This window comes from Python bivittatus, unplaced genomic scaffold, assembly GCF_059951505.1.
Source record: "Python bivittatus isolate LINGU-HERP-01145 unplaced genomic scaffold, Pbiv_v1 ctg000440_np1212, whole genome shotgun sequence".
NCBI classification, from domain to species: Eukaryota; Metazoa; Chordata; class Lepidosauria; order Squamata; family Pythonidae; genus Python; species Python bivittatus.
Genome location: NW_028277063.1, coordinates 10,442,418 through 10,461,547, shown reverse-complemented (window position 1 = coordinate 10,461,547; position 19,130 = coordinate 10,442,418). Strand labels below are relative to the sequence as shown.

Genomic DNA, 19,130 nt, shown 5'->3' with positions numbered 1-19,130 from the left:
ATTCCCCTTCCCCAAGGCAATAATTGCCAGGCTATTTCCCTTTTTTCCTTTTTTTTTTTTTTTGGTCTAAGCTCCTTTTCTTTTATACCTGCCTGACATCTTTGAAAGAAAGGGACAATGACACTATGTAAGACAATTGATGAATGAGGAACACTCTTCAGGGAGTGATTTTCATCCCACAGTCTGCCAGTTTCTAATCCAGTTTGGTGCTGGAATAGGTACCACCGCTCCAGAATTTTAAAAAAAGAAAAAACTGAACATAATATGAACAGAAGAAACAAGGGGTATAGACTATACGATATTTCATTAAGATTTTTTTTCCTCCAACATCTTGTGATTATTACCTGCACACTCCACACCAGCATCCTTGCTGTGGCTACAGCTGTGTTCTCCCAAAGTTTTTGGTGGACATTTTCTTAGACTGTCTTCTTCCCCCGTGCAGTTCACGTGATCCATCCAGATTGGACCAGTTCCTTGTCCAAATTTAGCTGCACCTGCTGCTGCTAATGCATTGCCACAGCCCACTTCCCGGCACACCACATTGGCATCAGCTAAATCCCAGCCATTGTCACATACTGTTCCCCATCTTTGATTAAGCAGCACCTCGACCCTGCCAGTGCAAGAGGTAGAACCACCTGCCAATCTCATCTCTGTGTAGACAGAAAAAGAGAGAATGGAAAGCTAATTCAGTGCAGTGGATGCTAACATGGCAGGCATTCAGAATAGCCATTCCTGGATTAAAAAACAAGCAAAGAACATGTTCATAACTTGCAAACAAAAGCAGTCACAGCTTCAATGACACTAATGCCAACATTCTCTGCATTTGGCAGGAGCCCATCTAATTACTTGAGTGGGATCACCAACAGCATCTACGGACAGAATCCATCACCTTTGTTTATTCCAACATCATAGAAATCTACCAATTCTGTTTTATTTTTAATAGTTGTGGGCTGACCTACAGTACCTTCAGAAAATCTCCTGAATTATTTTAAAAACAAATATGGACCACATTACAATGGCAAAGTGATAATTAACTTGACGGTGGAAGGAATGCTTTTGTTCGTTCCAACTGAGCAGCTACTGGGAGATGTTAAGTTTTCAGTTAAGACAATTTTGCCTTTCTCATCCTTGGCCTGCTATCTTTCCAGAACTTGATCCCATCTGAGACTAGGTCTTTTGGATTTCATACTGATTGTCACTCCATCTCCTTTCTCTCATGGAAAAATCCTATGTGAAAAATAAATATGTTCCCCTTGAGGATGGCCGTGCTTTTGTAGCTTCTGGTAGGGTTCTTGTAAAGAAGGTTAGAGTCCCTTCACACAGAGAGTAACCATATCCTTTTTCTTTCATTACTCCTCCCCTTCTTAAATATAACAGTACTCAAACTTGGCTGATCTCAGAAGCTAAGTACAGTTAGATCTGGTTAGTACTTGGACAGGGGACCTTGTGGAAAATCCAGAACTGTTAGTTGGATTGAGATATCAAAAAACCATCTCAGGAAAAACAATAATCATGTTTTATTGTTTATAATGATGCCAGGAAAACTACAACCACCAGAAGTCAAGCTCAACATGAGGAGGACATCTTTACCATTTTTAACTCTCATATTAATTCACAGGTATTGCTGGTGTTGCAGACAGGTCATTGAGTTTAGTTCCAAGTGACAGTTAAATTGTCCTCTTGTAATATCCTGGAGCTATTCTATGTATATGCCTTTCCCTTGTTGTGGTAAATACCACTTATCACCACACAAGAGCATGTTTTCACTGAAATATGTACAACACAAAAGTTATCTGGTACATTATTGCTTGTGATAAGTTTATCATTCCAAGGTTGCCATTCCAAAGGTGCTATTCAACTACTATCCTGTAGTGCATATGTACACTACAGTTGCATAGTGTTCAGATATTAGTGGGTTAAAAGAATTCCCTCCAGGCCATGAAAAGCTTCACTTGTTGAAACCTCATATCAATAAGCTTTAATAGTACATTCACAGGCCATGCCAGCTGGCAAACTTGATTGTGTTAGAAGGCAAGTGTGAGATAACTCATAGTTGATGAACTCACCTGAGCAGATAACACTAGCATCTTCTCCATGATGGCAATCATTGTCTCCCCAAGGTCTTGCTGGGCACTGGCTGAGGGAGCTCTCTGTCCCTACACATCGAACTTCATCCATCCAGATGCGTCCAACTCCTCTGCCAAAATGTGACTCCCTTGGTGCTGATATTGCACCTGCACAGCCCAGCTGCCGGCATACAACACGGGCATCTTCAATGCCCCAGCTATCATCACAAACAGTACCCCACAACCCATTATGGAGTACTTCCAGTCTTCCAGCACAGCGACTTGAACCATTCACCAGGCGGATCTCTGCTTGCTCTGTATCTGTTGTGTGAATGGTCCAAGCTATACCTGCAAAAGCAAATTTCACAGAGTGAATTAATAAGAGGAGGGGACAGGATGGGATGGATAAAAGAAAAGCTTCCTTTATATAACTGCTTTGAGAATAGCAACAGGAGAAAAAGAAGGGAATAAGGGAAAAGGTTTGAGAAGCACTTGCTGGATTAAAATAATATGTAGGAACTCCTGATAGGCTATAAGGGTAGTGACATCATAGCTTTGCCAAAGCCTCTTTCACCACCTTTGCTTGAATGCCAAACTTACTACTTACTACTTAAGTAAAGCAAAGCAAAACAGGTTGTCCAGGAATTTAGAGTAGGCTAAGAAAACAATGATAAAAGAAATGGTTGATTAATTGAACAGATCCTGATAATTTTGGGATCTTTCTTTTTTAAAATGTCCTGTGGCTTACAACTCTGTTCAGTGCTGCTCTAAAGAAGTTAAAAACATTAATGGGAACTTACCTACAATTGTCAAGAAATCTTTTAACAATAGCAAGATAGTAAGATGGAAATCCTGTTTCCAAACTGAAATATAACTTATGAACTGAACCTAAAGAAATATTAGTGAGCACCATTACTACTTTACTTTGTTTAGCTTTATAAATATATTGGGGTTAATCACAGAAGCACAAATGATGCCTTATGGATATCTCCCAAGACACTTTATTGCAGGTCTTCATTTTGGAAAAAAAAGAAACTTAACAGCACAATTGACCAAGAGATTGTTGAACTCACATCCATCAAACGGTTTCAAGCTATCTCAAAAGGTCTCAACAAAATGGATTTTATAACACATTACAATTGTTAAGTGAACCTGTGTAATCTACATCTGTATAACCAATCTGCCTTTCCTTCCCTTCCCTGCCTCCTCCTCCCAATGTAACTCCTATCTTAGTTTAGCCACTCCATACATCTGATAAGTGAGCTTAGTTCATGAAAGCATATGCCTTTTAATAAGTCTGAAAAGGTCCTACCAGACTCCTTGAGAAAAGATACAGTGTTGTAACAATATCAAAAATACAAAATCTTGCAAGTTTGCATCATACAACCAATTGCTCTTTGAGAACAAAAATGCAGTGTATACTTTACAGAAATACTGTTGCTGCTTAAAACAAGAATGTCATACATGGCATATTGATATGTACTGTGACTCATTGTCAGCAGATCTTGATCACAGTGTCTCTGGCACAGTTAATTCTCACTGGACTATTGCAATGCACTCTGTATGGGACTGCTATTTCATAAGGTCATACACTACAATTGGTCCAGAATGCTGCAGCCAGACTCTAAACAGAGATCACATATACGGAAGTATGTAGTACTTTATTTAAACAGCTATGTAGGTTTTCAATTCATTTATGAGCATATTGTGAAAGACTAATTTTTAAAACCCTTAAAAAAAGATGTCTAAAGGATCCTTAATTTAGCCACCAGCAAGCTGGTGACTTTCTGCCAATGTAGGCTAAACTATGAGCTGAAGTCCTGGAAGGCAACAGCTTGGGGAAGATGACCAAACTTCATATTAAAATTTGTACCTATTAAAATCTAAGATGGAACCTGGTATATCCTAACATCTCCAGAAAAATTGAGGGTTTTAAAAATGGGTCAAAGAGAAGGCCTTTTCCGTAACTACATGAAACCTCGGGATCTCACTTGTTATCTCTTCTTTAGCCTAATGGCCTTCTGTAAAGTAGTTCAAATCTTCCTTTCTGAATATAATTTTTTTAAAGAATTTTAATTACAATAGTAAAAACTAATACAAACTAAACTTAAAGAAAGAGATGAGAATGGAAAGAAGAAAAAGTGCAGAAAGAAGGAAGAAGAAAAAGAAAATAAAGAATATAATAAAGAAAAAGAAAAGAATACATACATACATTTGACTTCCAACCTTCATCAGAACAAGTATAAACAAATTTAATAACTATTCACCCCCTATAAGGTTACAAACAGATATCCCTTCATTTTATATCCCACCCCTTATCTATAAGCAAATCCATAGAACATCAAACTTTTCAGTCCTGGTGTTAGCAAAAAGACCATAAAGCATTGCCAGAACATTGTAATACACACACACACACACACACACACACACACACAGACAGACATATAGAAACATTGATCAAATAAGCCATCTTTATATTCCTTCCCTTTACTTCTAACAGTCTTAATTTTTAATTCAATCAAATATTGTCATATGATTTGATTTCTTTTCAATTCTTCTTTATCCCATCACACAGATTTCAAGGATTTAACAAGCCTTTTTTGTAGATCCAATAAGAAAACATTTTCCAGGTCATTCTGTTGGTTTATCATGTGTATTTCCCTTTTAATTTTTAAAACTTCTTTTGTATATCCAGTAAAGTATCCTTTTCCAAATCATTCTCTTGGCCTGTCATTTGTATTTCCATTTTTAATACTTTCTCTGTCTTGTCAGATAAAATTTGTTCCACATTGGTCATTCCTTCATTAACATCTTTTGGACATAGTCTATCCATAGAAGCAGACATCATTACTGACAGTGTTGAGATTGTTGTTACTAATTTCTGGTTCCATTCTTCAAAGATCTCCTTTAATATTTCTGATGTTATAATGTTTTGTGTCATTTTGTAAGTCCCAGTATTAACTGACATCAAGAACAGGCTTGTATTTTTTTTCTTCTGCTTAAAATCTTTAGTCCCCTCTAGTGTCCAGTTTCTAAAATCATCACTTATCTTTTGTTATGACTTGCAATAGCCAGGATGGGAAAATAAGTCTGTTTCCATGAGAAGCTGTTCATGTTTTATAGTTAATTCCAAAATCTTATAGTAAAAGTCAATATTCCAAATTTATCTGGACCCTTAATCCATTTATAACTTTCTTAGATCAAAGTCTTATTTCATTTTTGCTCTTTATTTCAAATTCTTTAAGTTCTTAAGCATATAATTAATTTTCCTTTTGTTAAGAATTCATCAACTCACCCGATGAAGACTTTTCGAACTTCTTGTTCCAAAGGTCTTGAATAGCTTTAAGATGGTTAATAGACAATTTCCAAAAGTGATTAGAAAGTGAGGTTTGTGAACTTAGTGTCCTTTAAAAGACCGCTGTGGTCGCAAGCAAGATGGCTGATCCTGTCATCTCCTGGTGCTCAAACCCATGAGAAACCACTGTTCTGCAGATTCCTCATGAGCAGCAACTGTCTGGAGCATATGTGGGTGATCTGCCATCCTCTGTTTATCTGGAGAATTTTTAAGGAACCAGTCTACTCACAGGTTCCTTGGTCTTTGGCCACAGTTCCCAAACCTTCCTTTTTGGCAAGATTTAGATCATAAGTCATTGTTTCCTTACTTTCTTAGAAAGATGTAATGTTATTGCTAGGCTAAATTATTTTTTATGATTTTTATCTGCTCTTTTGGTGCTTTGCTTGGTCATTCAGATATACATTGCCAAAGAAATTGTTTTGAAAAATTGTTAAAATGTTATTTATTTATTCCCTTTATGGAGCCTCCCATCTCACAGCAGTGACTCTGGGCAGTATACAAAGATTAAAACCATTACAACAATGCAAAGTCATGATGCCCTGATTAAACAGTAATCCCCCAAATGAAACCACATCACCAACTGAGCTTGCCTAACTATCTGGCCCAAGAGCTTGGAAGAACTGTTTTATAGAATGTTTCTTTAGCTAGTTTGGGTCTGTTGAAGAATGGTTGGAATGTAAATATGTTTCTTGTCTCGTCTCGTGTCAGAAATGCAGGAACTGGAAGGGAGATCATTCTTAATCTAAATTTTAAAATTTTTAAAAACTTTAATAAAAACATAGATTTATATAATTCTTGCCGAATGCCGGGCCACGTTGATGGCAAAGGTATTTCTGACCAGCAAGTCATTCTGTGTGCATGTCAGTCCCAAGGGGCACTGCAAAAGATGGATAATTGTTTGAATAGTGCAACATTCACAATAAATGTGAGGCAAGGAAGGAACCTCCAAGTGGTGCCCCTGGTAACAGCAAATTTAATTTTTTTGCTGGCTAATCCTTCCAACCCAGAATGCAGGAAATGTAAATATGTTAAATAATTATAAACCATAATAGTGCACTAAATGTGCTAGAGGATGTGAAATGTGTTATGAAAATAATGTCATAGGTTTCATCTTACATGTGACTCCAGTGTCAAACTACATAGTCCATACTGCATGAACCATTATGAAATTCTCTCAAAAGCTGCCTAATACTGAACACTGTACTGCAAAATCCATGTTTGCCACATATCAGTTTAGAAATGAGCCTTTTAATGGAACAACCTACTCCATTCTTAATCTGATTTTCATATCAGGTAAGATCTACAAATCCAGTTTGCATCCCTGAGTTCTATAAGAATGTGACAAATAACAGACATGGTCTTGGTTACGTAAACTTTTTGTTTTGTTTAGTGGTAGTTTTAAGAAATGTGAATTCCTAATCAATTATTTCCCTGTTTTAATTTTTGGTTAAAATGAGCTGAGCTACTCTTGGCAATCATTAATTTTTCCCTTTCTCAGAAACCAATCCTGTCCACTAGATTTTTTACATACATAATTTACTTATGTGCTCCAACATCAGAATGCTCCAGAATCTATATGTCCTATTGGCTTTAACTCTCCATCCTGTGTGCATCTTTCCATTCCCTTCCTGGAGTTATTTTTGTTTCCTTGTGTATTTTTGAAATATTCTTCCATGACACCCAACAGAAGAAAAAGATTAGGCAGCAAAATGGGAAATCTAATTCCCTTCTACCAGGCCAGAACCATGCAAAGGACAGATGCAGCTTAGGATCCCAGGTCACTTGAACCTTGCTCATTCCTTCTTGCTTATTCCCAGCCAAACTCTTGGTCCAAAACTTTTGCTGGTTTCCAAACTCAAATTTTTCCTGTCCCAGAAAAATCTGGCCTCAGAGGGTAGTGAGGATGTCCTAATCTTACATTCCCTCCTCTAAGACTGCATATCTGTTAGAGCTGGAAACCAACTTCTTTCATGAGACTTGGAATACCATCCCAGGGATCATGAGATTTCTCCATTCCTCTTACACTAATTTGAGTTGGAGATTTCTTGATACCCACTGATAATATAATAAATGAATTCTAGTTTCAAAGGCAATGTTGTCTCTCATCATCTGACTGAGAGAATCTTGCTAACATGAAGAATGTAGCAAGTCATTCAAATACTCATAACATAATAATATGTTGTCACCAGGCACACTATCTGTCAGCCCTATGAGGTAGACAAGACCATGAAATAGACTCTATAGAAGACTAATAACTACTTCCATTTGGACTGGCTATAGTAACATAATCCTGTAAGTCTGACTGTGCTTCTCCTCCCCCTTTTTTATTTTTGTGAATTAGGGAGGTGTCTGTCTGAGATGTTTTGTAATCCTCCCTCACTGTTTGGACTTAAGCAATGTTTCCCTTTTTGTTGCTTTGGTAATGGACCTTCCCTCTGTCAAGGTCATCCTCTTTACTCTCTGCACTGTTATACCAAGTCCCTATATGCTCCAAAGAGTTGAACCAGCCTGCCACCACTTTAATCTGCCTCTTTCCCTTTTCCTCCTACAATTCATTTTGTAAGTCCTTGCAGCAGGGACTAAGAAATGCAGTAAAGTCTGAGGAGTGGGGAGGCAATTCAGGTATCTGAAAGTATTCAGTATATACTTATTTGAAAGTAGTTTGATGCAGCTCTTTTCAGGTTGAAGGAATCCTCGTGTATTGGTAGGTTACACTGACAGAATCTCCCAATGGAACCATCACTATCACCAACACAGGACTCTCCTTGTACTGGTGATGGCAATGCTGGTTATAGCAAAATGTGGCTTCTACTACTTTACAGGTCCTGACAGGACTCAATATGAGCAGGGTAGATGTAATGTGACCTTGGATTTCCACCCCCCTCCTCCAACCCTCTAGAAGTTATTGCCATTTTAATTTCAAGGAATGCAACAAAGGGGTTGATTACATAAGGATCACTGTTTGTACTGGGATGAACCATAGATTTACTGTATCCACAAGTTTCCTAATCCTCAGATAATTTCAGTAGCAGTGTGTGTGTGTGTGTGTGTGAGTGTGTGACAATGTCTATATGTTTTAAATGGTCAATGAGGTGGACAAATACCAGTCTGCTCCATTTTCATCCTACCAGGAGTCTGGTGATAGCTTTGGATTTGTTGAAGGCTTTGCCATTAGAAACTCTAGATAGGACTGCTGTGCAATAAATAGATATAGATAGATAGGAGAGAGAGAGAGACAGAGGAAGAGAGAGAGAGAGAATACACATATTTAGAAACAGTTCTGTTTTTTCCCCCCCTCATGCTTAAAATTGGAGTGTACTGTACGCCAAAAACTCTGAAATGCCCTGTAAGATCTAAGAGGTCTCACATTGGACAGATTGAGAGAAACAGAAGCATGACGGAAGTTTGCTGTTAGTTCTAGCTCAAGAACACTCCCTTTTAAGCAACCTATGAAGGTACTGCCTTCTTTCTGGGAAAACCAAAACAGTACACACAGATGAGTTTAGTGGCAGATATTGAACTTTGGAAGAATGACTCAATATGTTAACTTTGAACTGCACCCTCCATTGCAGGGGAGCAATGAAGCAAGCAAAGCTCTGTGAGGGTCCAAATCTATTTGACTGGAAATCCAGATTTTGTGTTTTTCACAAAATTTGTTCTTCCCTAGTTCTCTGCATGAGTCTATTGAAAATGGCTAACTAGCACCATAGAGGCCACGTTGCTTTAGTCACAATCCAGATGAAAATTACAAGCCCCCGCTATTTGAATGTTCCCATTGACATTGGTCAGTGAGACAAAAGATTAGAACTCTTCTCTCCCCATGCCTTGGTTTCAATGTGGCTGGGACAAACAAGGCTACACAAGGGTGACTGTCATCCGGTTTAGCTTGGCTCCGTGTCTGTACTCTTAGCAATCAGCTTTTATTCCATGTGAATGCGTCATCTTTTACTTGCATCCTTGATTTATTTTACTCTCTCAGCATTTTTCAGCTGCTAATGCAACAGATGTTCTCTATTTCTGAAATGCTCTGCAAGGAACACATTTCATAATCTTACTGAATTTCTAAGAAGGGGGCAGTTGCTTAGAACAGTTAATCATGAAATAGAAAATGGGGAATATTGCTCCGCACTCCTAGCTGGTTTGTTCTATGACAGAAGTTGCTTCAAACCTCAACTATAAGTGCTGATATTGCTAGCTGCAGAGCCAGAAAGTTTCCATGCAAGATTGGTAGACATTTGCTCTCTTCCCCATTGTTTTCAAGGCTTTGTCTCTCTTTTTACAAACAATTGCTACATACAGTTATGGGCAGTGGTGGTGCTTGCAACTAGTTATCTCTGATGCATCTGTTATGTAGCCTTTTTATCTGATCTGCACATCTAAGGTATGTTTGCAGTTCTTCTAATGAGCTATCTATATTGAAAGTTTTGTTCTCTTCAAGCTCTTAGGGAATATTGAATGGGGCCTGAGAAAATCACTCTGTATATTACATGTATGTAGCTTGATTCACAGATGAAACTCTTGCACCCTAGATTTTTAAATTCCCTCCAATAGAACATTATAAAGAGTCTGTAGTTTCATGGTAGTTCACATCCCTGATTGAAAACTTGAAAAATTGCTGGCATTAGATTAGATTGACCAACCTTTTCTGTTCTTGTATAAAGGGTAGGGTTTAGGTCCCACATTAGGCCATAAACCATGGTTTACAAACTACAAAGAGTGGCTGGGTTCATGAAACAGATGATAAAAGAGGAAAAGCCAACACTATTATGCTTAGAATGATGTATGAATCAGTCAGGGAAAATCCTGATTAAAAAGATCTCACGTGCACTAATTGGCATAATTTAATACATTTTGTTACAACAGTACACTAAGAAGCAGAAAAGAACCCAGATTTGACTTAGCTAGCTATCCGGGATTCACCATTTTAAAGTAGCAAATGTAGAAACATTGTGGAAAAGAGTAAACTTGATTTAAAGCAAAAACAGGTAGAGTAACAATGAAAACTGAAACTTCATTAGTAGATTTTAAATCCAATGTAGTATAGTGAGGAGTCAGAGTTTTGGATAGGTCTGGAGAATCCCAGTCCCATTTATTTATTTATTTATTTATTTATTTATTTATTTATTTAATTATTTTATTAAACATTTTAATTATAACAGTGAAAGATAATACAAACTAAAAAAAAGAGGTGCAAAAAAGCAAAAAAAAAGAAAAGAAAAAAAAGAAAAAAAGAACCACCTAAGAAAGCAACTTCCCACCATCATCATGACAAGTATAAGCAATTTCATAATTTCTTCACCTTCTCTCAGTTAACAGATATAAAACTCTTCATCCTATAACTCATCTCTTAACTATAGGCAAATCTAATAAGTAACATCTTGTCCAATCCAGTTATCAGCAAAAAGTCCAAATAGAGCCCTAAAACAATAACATTAACATATATAAAAGTCCACAATGTTTTTCCATTCCAAATGCCAACAGTTCCAAAGAGAACCACCCCAAACAGCAACATAACAAATAAACATTTCACATCTCAAATCTTAACTATAAACAAATTCACATTTAACAAATATAAAGTAATCCCAGTATCCTAGTATACATAAAAGACTAAAATTTAACATAACAAAGAGGGATATACTTGACAGTTAAATGCTGTCAAATTAGAATAATAAAGTTACTGTAGAGAAAAAAGCTTCAACACAATGTTAAATATAAGCAAATCTAATACACATCATTTTTCCAGTCCAGATATCAGCAAATCCAAAAAGAACCATCCAAAATAGCAATATGTCCCATTTTAGCCCTGGTCAAATAAACTGACGTTGTATTCTTTCTTTTTAGGCAAAACAAATTGTTCTTTAATCTGTTCAGATGTTTGTTGATCCTTATTTTGAATTTCTTCAATACTTTGTATAGCCTCTTTTGTAAGTCCAATAAAAAGAAATTGTTCTAATTGTTCTCTGAGATTGTTGTTTTTTTTATTTCCCTCTTAATTTTTAAAGACTCATCAATGTTTTCTTTCTATCTGATGACAAAGTTTTATTCAGAATTTTGAATACCTCTTTCTTGGGTAGATTTTGTTGCATTTTGTTTTCGGTAAACAAGAAAATTTTCCAAAGAAAATGCAACATAGCTGACATAATTGATTCAAAGTCCCTGTGTAGTTCCCAGTGCAGTTTCAAAGATATCTCTGAATGCCATTAATAAGTTACTTATCTTGTTATGTCTCCAGTATCAAAAATTTTTCTTTCCCACAAAAATGCATTATTCTTTAAGATTGATTTCAAAGTCTTAATATTCAAAATCCAATATTCCAACATTTTCTGAGCCCTTAATCCATTTAAAACTTTCTATAGCCAAAACCTTGTCTTGCTTTTTGCTGTTTATTTTAAATTCTTAAAATAAAATTTTAAAGAGTATAAAGATACATCTTCATTTTCTTATATTAAGGATTGAAGGCACTCAGTGTTTACAGACTTGCCACTTTGAAGGTGTCTAATTTCTTTGAAGGAGTTAATAAGCAATTTCCAGAAGTGGGTTAACAAGGGAAGTGCAAACTTAGCATCCTTTAAAAAGGCTCCATTGCAGCTGGAGCAATTATGGTGAATTCTCTTATCTCTCAATTCTCCCACCCTCTGGAGACAACTACCTTCTGGTCTCCTCACACAGAGCAATCATAAGGAGAACCGCTTGGGCAATCTCATGTCCACTCTTTGCCCAGAGAGGGTCAAAGGAGCCAATCTATTCATTGGCTCCCTGTTCTCCACTTTTTGTGGAGACATCTTCAGTCTGCCATCTTCCCTGGAAGTCCTGGAGAATCCCAGTTTCAATTCACCTTAAGCTGAATTAACTGAATGATTTGGGAACTAAAAATACTAGATTATCCTGATGATAACATAGTAGGTGAGTGAAGAGTATGACACACACTAACTTAAATGATTGAACAAAAGGAAGGGTATAAATATAAGAAATATTTAAATGAGAAACAACAGAAGGGGCAAAAAAATTAGGGTAGTCCAAGAAGAGTTATCAAGTTTGCTTTTTTGCTCTGTTTTAGAAATGGTACTGGAGGAAAAAAAAATTCTTATAAGATATTCGTGATTGCATAGTTCAGAATTTTTTGTTGATACCTTCAATTGCCAATTACTCTCACCTGATATTTTGTTACCTCCCCTCTCCACCCCATGAAGGCTTCCTGTTCTGAGTCCAGCCAATGAGTGATCATAGCACCAATGTAATTAAATTAGCATGGTAGTGGTTTATGAGAGAAACATTGTTCTTCCTATTCATATATTTATTTTTAATTATGACAGCCATCCTCGTGTTAAAGTTAAAAAATCTTTCTAACTTCCCTTCAGGAAGTTTTTCTGTCTAGAACCCTTTAGAAGGCACCAGGTTGGAAAACTGGCATACATTCTGCTGAAATAGTGAATCTGTTGGTAGAAAAGGAGAAAGGAAAGAAAAATTATGTCAAGTAGAAACTGGAAACTTAACTATTGAGAGGTAGAGTACACTAAGCTTACTTTGAGACAAAGAAAAGAAGGAGCAAAGCCAGAACCATTGAAGATAAAGTAAGAAATGGTCTGAGGACAAAAGAATGTAATCTCATATGCCAAGAAGAACTGTGGTCCTATATCTTTGACAATTACACATGAGAAAAAATTTGCTAGCTCAGCTTTTCTAAAACCAATGAAGGAGGATGACGGTATGATACACTCCTTTGCTTCTATGTACTCTTAATAACCTGGGCTAGTGTGGTAGATTACAGTCCATAACTTTCAATGAAAAGGACTTCATCCTGCAGTGCATTGATTTGGGCTGATAATAGGTAGATAGAGATTGAGAGATAGATAGATAGACAGAGAGAGAGAGAGAGAAAGAGTCTGGAAAGAGAGACAGGGGCATGAGTTGTAAAGAAAAGGATTTATTTTTCTTTAAACTTTCAATACTTTTCCTATTCTTACCAAATACATTCCCTGCAAACCACTATTTGTGTTAGGTATGGAAGCTATTGACCCGAATAGCAGCTTTGGGAGAGTGCGTTTTGCTAGGGCTAATCTGGAGTTAAAAACTGTCCTCTTGGCCACGATCCCACTTTTAGCTCCATTCCTGGTAACCACTATTTAGAAATTATTTGAAAAAAATAAAATAAAAACATGCAGGTTCAACCTTTGTGTAGTTTGGCCTGGAGGTATTTTGTTTGTGTGCCTGGGTTAATTTGGCAGCCTTGTCGTCAGTGATCAAAGTCTATGTTTTCTTTATCTTCCATTTTTAATTATTTTTTTAGGAAGCAGGAAATGTTCCTTGTCTGATGTCTGGGTCTGGGTGGTCCAAGGAAACCTCCCCACAGCTCTTGAAGTTTCACAGGCTCCTGGAACAGGCAGGGGTGTGGCCTGGAAATGATCATAACCATTCAGTCTTCTCAAAGAGCAGCATCTACTCAAATAATTGGAAGCTCCATCTTTACAACCTACAGTTGCTTGCAATACCAATTGTATTTGCATATACAAATTGATGACTAAATCCCAATACCTTTAATACACACGCTCCTTGTGGCCTGAAACCTACTGTGACCTATGAAATAAATTTAGGCTTTGTGACAACACATGCCAAATATTTGCTTTAGGTATCATTGGACTCTGACATACATCATACAAAACCATGATTTTTTGAATAATCCACAAATTTTATTCAACATGCTAATGCAAAAACAAACCATCTAATTCTGTTGTGGGAACCAGTGGCCATCCAAATATTACTGAATTTAAGATTACCATATTTGGGCTGCAAAATTCTGGTATTTATTTATTTTATTTATTCCTCATATTATATAGCCACCCATCTCACAAATATGACTCTGGGCAGCGTACAAAAAAAAAAAGAACTATAAAAAACATTCTATAATAAGAACATCAGTATTATTAAAAAAAGACTAGGAGTATCCTCATGGTGCTGCCTTAGTCTCATCCCCAACTAATCTTGGAAGCAGCCTTAAGTTGTATATAGTCACTGATGTTAAAATAGCATTTTTCCTCTTCATCTGAAGCATCTTGCTGTTAGGAACAAACTATGAAGCCTCCTTGATGATGCTGGTGATGAAGTGGTCAGGGACTAGGATCTACCCAGTTTCTGTTAGCCACTTTAGGGTCTGCAGGGACCTCCTCCCCTCTGGTCACTCTACAATATCCTCCATAGCCATTTTAGCTTGGCCTGATGAAGAGATCAGACATCTAATTTCCATAGAGCTAGTTTGTAAATCACTACTCACCCACCTCTGCTTGTCACCCATTTTGGCAAGAGTAGCGAAGGGTGCTATTTTTCAGTATGAATCTTTCAGTCTTCCACAAAAAGGCATTGGTGGGAAGGAGATTAAAACACGCCCCTCCTCACATGGTTTACAGGAGAAGTGGAAAGGGTTACTTTTAAACAAAGATGCTGCTAGCCAGATGTAGCCATCTGTACAAACTGCCTCCACCCTTGAAGATAGCAATGAATGGTTGTTGTTTTTCAAACTGGCAGGTGACACCAGGGGAATCTATCAATCACTTTCTTTAGACTGTCCTGCATGAAATCAGTCACTGGCCTCATTGCAGAGGGACAATAGGGGTCAGCAATCAATGAAGTAGAAAGTTTGCTGGCATATTTTCCTGTTGCCTGAGGAACTAGAGGAAAGCACGTTAAGATGAGGAACAGCCCTCAGAAACCTTAGACTTCATGGCCAATAGTGAAGGACAGTATTTGGAAAGTCCTATTTCCCAAAACCTGGCTTGGAGCAGGGTCTGAACCCAACCTATGTGTTATATATATATATCTGTCCAACAGATCCCAGGAACAACATCAGAGCTCTCTGTCCAGAAGAGTGCAGTGCTAGGAACAGCTAAGATACTGCACAGAACCCTCAAACTCCCAGGCCTCTGGTAGAGGACCCAAGATTGAGGAAGACACATACCACCCATAGGGGTGAGAGGGGGATTTTTTTTTTACACACACACAAGCACACATATAAATACAGTGAAAGCTTAAAATTAATTTTGGGGGAAGTGGGCAAACTGGATCCATTCATTGCCCCCATTACAAGTGTGTTCAGACCTGCGTTCCAAAATTCCAGTCAACCATTACAGTGCAGCAAAGTCTGTATCTCTTTCCTGCCATCAAATTTCATCTGGATTTTTACAACCTCAGTTGTTTTCTCATTGTATGTTTATGACTCCTTTCAATTTAATTTCAGTTCCTCAGTGGTTTAAGTGGGGAAGAAGTACTTCCCTGCAGCAAGCCCACCAACTATTTGTTTGTCATTTGCCTGACTGCTGAAATATATCTCCAAGTATGCCTTTCTTTCTCCTTCTCTCTTCCTGGTCTGAAATTTAAACAATATGAAGAGAATACAGATTCAATATGCTAATTATTTGCATGTCACCATGATCTTCCCTAAGCTAATAAAGACCCATCTAAACACCAGAACTGTTGTCTGTTGAATCATTAGAAAGAGCATAGTCCAAAACAGATTATTGTCCAAGACAGAGAATACTGCTAGCTTAAGTAATTCCCTCACATTTCTGATAAAGTGCTACTCTACAAAAAATGCTATGTGGAGGAGAAAAGAAAAAGAAAAACAACCCAGGATCCATGACATATCTTTCCATGCTGATCTTTCTGATCCACCTTTTACTCACTGAATAATTGTAGAGGCCTTTCCATGTGCTTCTTGACTGTATTCCTCACCAGAACAATGAGATAAAATTAACATGCTCTAGTACTTACTTTTTAGCGGCAGGGCTTAATGAAAATTTTATCTGGTTTCTAAAAAAGATCTATATCACCTAAAGATTAGTAACACTTTATTCATGCTCAAAGCAGTTTTCATTTTGGAATTCATTTATTCCAGGGCTGAGATTTAATAGTCTAATCTGAGAATGGGCTTATTTAGTATTGTGAGAGTAATGCTATCACTATTAGTATCATCATCATCATCATTGTAAGGTACAGTTAAGGCACAAGGTAAAGCACTTCTAAGCATGCACTCTTTTTAAAGAACATTGAGAAGAGCTACTGGATCAGACTAGTCTTTATTTAGTAAACATTTCTTTGTAAGAACTTTGGCAATCATCAGATACCAGATATGCCACCAAGTAGATCATCATCCATCTTTTACCCACTCCGGTTTTGGCTTGAAAGCTTATATTCTGATAAATTCTCTTGATAAAAACACAATAAAAGAAGCTAGCAGGCATTAAATGGTCCATTAGAAATTAGCTAGTGAGACCAGTAAGTCATCAGTAAGTTACAATCATTGACTAGGAAGCATCAAGAGGTCCACCAGAAAAGAGTCAGGAGTTACCAATAGTCAACAATCACTTTATACTAACAGCTGACTTAGTGTGATTTCTAATAATTAAGTACTACAGAGAGAGAGAGAGAGATTGATAGATATAGAGAGAAGGAACTTGCTCTGGCACATCCACAGTGGTGGAAGGAGCTGAAGTTGGAGGAAACAAATACTTATTAGCTTGTTGTAGGATAAACAAGAAAAGGATTACTCACCCCAAAGAAAGGTCTGGAATAAAAGGATCATTGTAACCTCTTTGAATCTTTTTCCTAGGTATTTCTCCCCAGAGAGGAGAGAGTAGGAAGCCATAGATTCCAATTAGGTAGAAGCAGATTATTCACTTGGCTGTAGTGCTGAAAGCTTGGATTTTCACTTAGACCACAGCTTGTCCTGATGGGACATCTCATAGGTCAATGCCACGGGCAAAGGTTGGGAAGCAAAATACCTAGAGGGGGCTGGCTGAAACTGGAGGGAGGAGTCTAATAACTTCACTTGGCTATTTGCCAGTACTGCAGATATTTTCTACATTTCGGACATTGGAAACAACTTTCAGTTCCCCACACATACCAAGAGCCAAGAAGTCATTGAGATGAATCTCATGAGTACAGTTATGGTTTAATGTGCATCATGTCTCTATCCCAGGATTAATTTTGCTGTCAGAGATAAGCTTTAGACTATGCCAAAAAATAAAAAATGCGCCTCTGAGCATATGAAGTGTGCCTTTTTCTCATTAGTGAATGGTACACACATACATACACCCCAAACTCTTGATGTAGGTTTGCAGTTCCTAAGTAAAGTTCATTTTCTAAGCAGCCTATATTTCCCTCTTCCTCTGTCTCTCTCTCTCCAAGTAAATCACTGAATTAATACCAAGGGGTAGCAATGTGAAGAGGAAAATCTTTCAAAATGGTTAGTATAAAATGTGGCAAGTAGATCACTGACTGGAACTGAGCATTATGATCACATTATGCCCGTCCTGTGGCATCTTTATGAGCTCTAGTTCATTGCCATGTACAATTCAAAATATTGCTATTGGTTAGACTAACAGTTTTTCCTCCCTGCATTCTATGGCGATGATTTTCACAGGCCCTGTTCTAAATGCCATCCCAGCTTGGTGGTCTCTTTATTTTTAATTGCTGTCCCAGAAAGGCACATCAAGTGCTATCATCATCATCATCATCATCATCATCATCATCATCATCATCGCCAAGCAAAGTTTGTTTTTTTATTCTTTTAGTGAAATTGTCTGTTTTTTGTGCTAGAAAGTTGTTTTTGAATAAAATAGATCTTTGCTGTTTTCCACTCCTGATTAATGTTACTCTGAAACAGATTGGTTTAATGTACTATTTTAAGATTTTGTAAAAAATGTGAACTGTTTTTCCTATGCAATTTGTTTTATACTATTGCTTTTAGTTTAGATTTTTAAACATTTTAATAATAATTCTTGTATGCCATTTTAGGAAACCTCCTTTGAAAGGTGGCATATAAATTTGGTACATACACAGATAGATGAGGATCAGAAAAATCCTTATTTATGTAAGGTTGCCATATTTTGAACCTGTAGCTTAATGGTGGGGTAGAAACTTTGCACATTGCTTAACCTTCCAGGTACAGATGGAAAAGGATTTTAACAGATGAAATCAAATTTTAAAAAACAGGATCAGGCATACACATACATATATACACACAAACACACATTTTTATATTTTGAATATATTTTCATCATTTTACTCTTTGTTTCTGAACCCTGGTCATAACAAAAACCATCCTTCCATTTAGGACCCAGTAAGGGTTTCTATTCTATTGGTGGAATAGTCTTGTAACTTGTATCCTGTTCCTGCAGCAATTCATAAACCAGAGGCTAAGGAGCACCTTTATGCTTGCTCATCATGTGATTACTCGGGGGAGCAGGGGGCTGCTAACAGTTCATTGACACAGGGTTGGATCTAAATGTTGTTTTCAAGTTGTTCCATTGACTTTAGTAGATCTAGGTAAACTTTCCTTTTAGTCAAGCTTGACGCCTACTCTTCATGGAGACACTCACGTAGGTTTTCTTTTTTTTAAACAACAAACGCAAGTGATTTGTGACTGCCTTCTTCCACATTTTTTTTTTTTTTTACTTCCCATAGTAATGTATACCCTTCAGATTACCTGTTGGTCTCCCATTAACCAGTTCTTATTTTTTAAGGTCAAGTGACAATTAGATACTGCCAGTTGGCTGTGGGCTCAACTGATCAGCATAAAAGCTGGTTTAATCCCCTATAAATGTTAAGAGCTTATGCCTAACTTGAAAACTTGCACATTCCTCACTGACCCATTGTTTACCGATAGAAGATACTTTCTTTCTTTTATACAATAATGAGCTCTATTGTAAGTGTTCGAA

General features: G+C 37.2%; 1 protein-coding gene across 1 annotated transcript in view; it reads right to left on the bottom strand.

Annotated features, from left to right (window-relative positions):
- The window catches only part of LOC103057442 (scavenger receptor cysteine-rich domain-containing protein DMBT1-like), a 36,840-nt gene extending 19,699 nt beyond the window's left edge, over positions 1 to 17,141 (bottom strand). The window contains exons 1-3 of the mRNA XM_007436017.3: positions 16,963 to 17,141; positions 2,067 to 2,414; positions 345 to 650 (exon numbers count right to left, since the gene is read on the bottom strand). Coding sequence (XP_007436079.1) covers positions 345 to 650; positions 2,067 to 2,414; positions 16,963 to 17,056 — 748 coding nt within the window. The 5' untranslated portion in view covers positions 17,057 to 17,141. The remainder of the gene's footprint in view (positions 1 to 344; positions 651 to 2,066; positions 2,415 to 16,962) is intronic.
- Between the last annotated feature and the right edge of the window lie 1,989 nt (positions 17,142 to 19,130).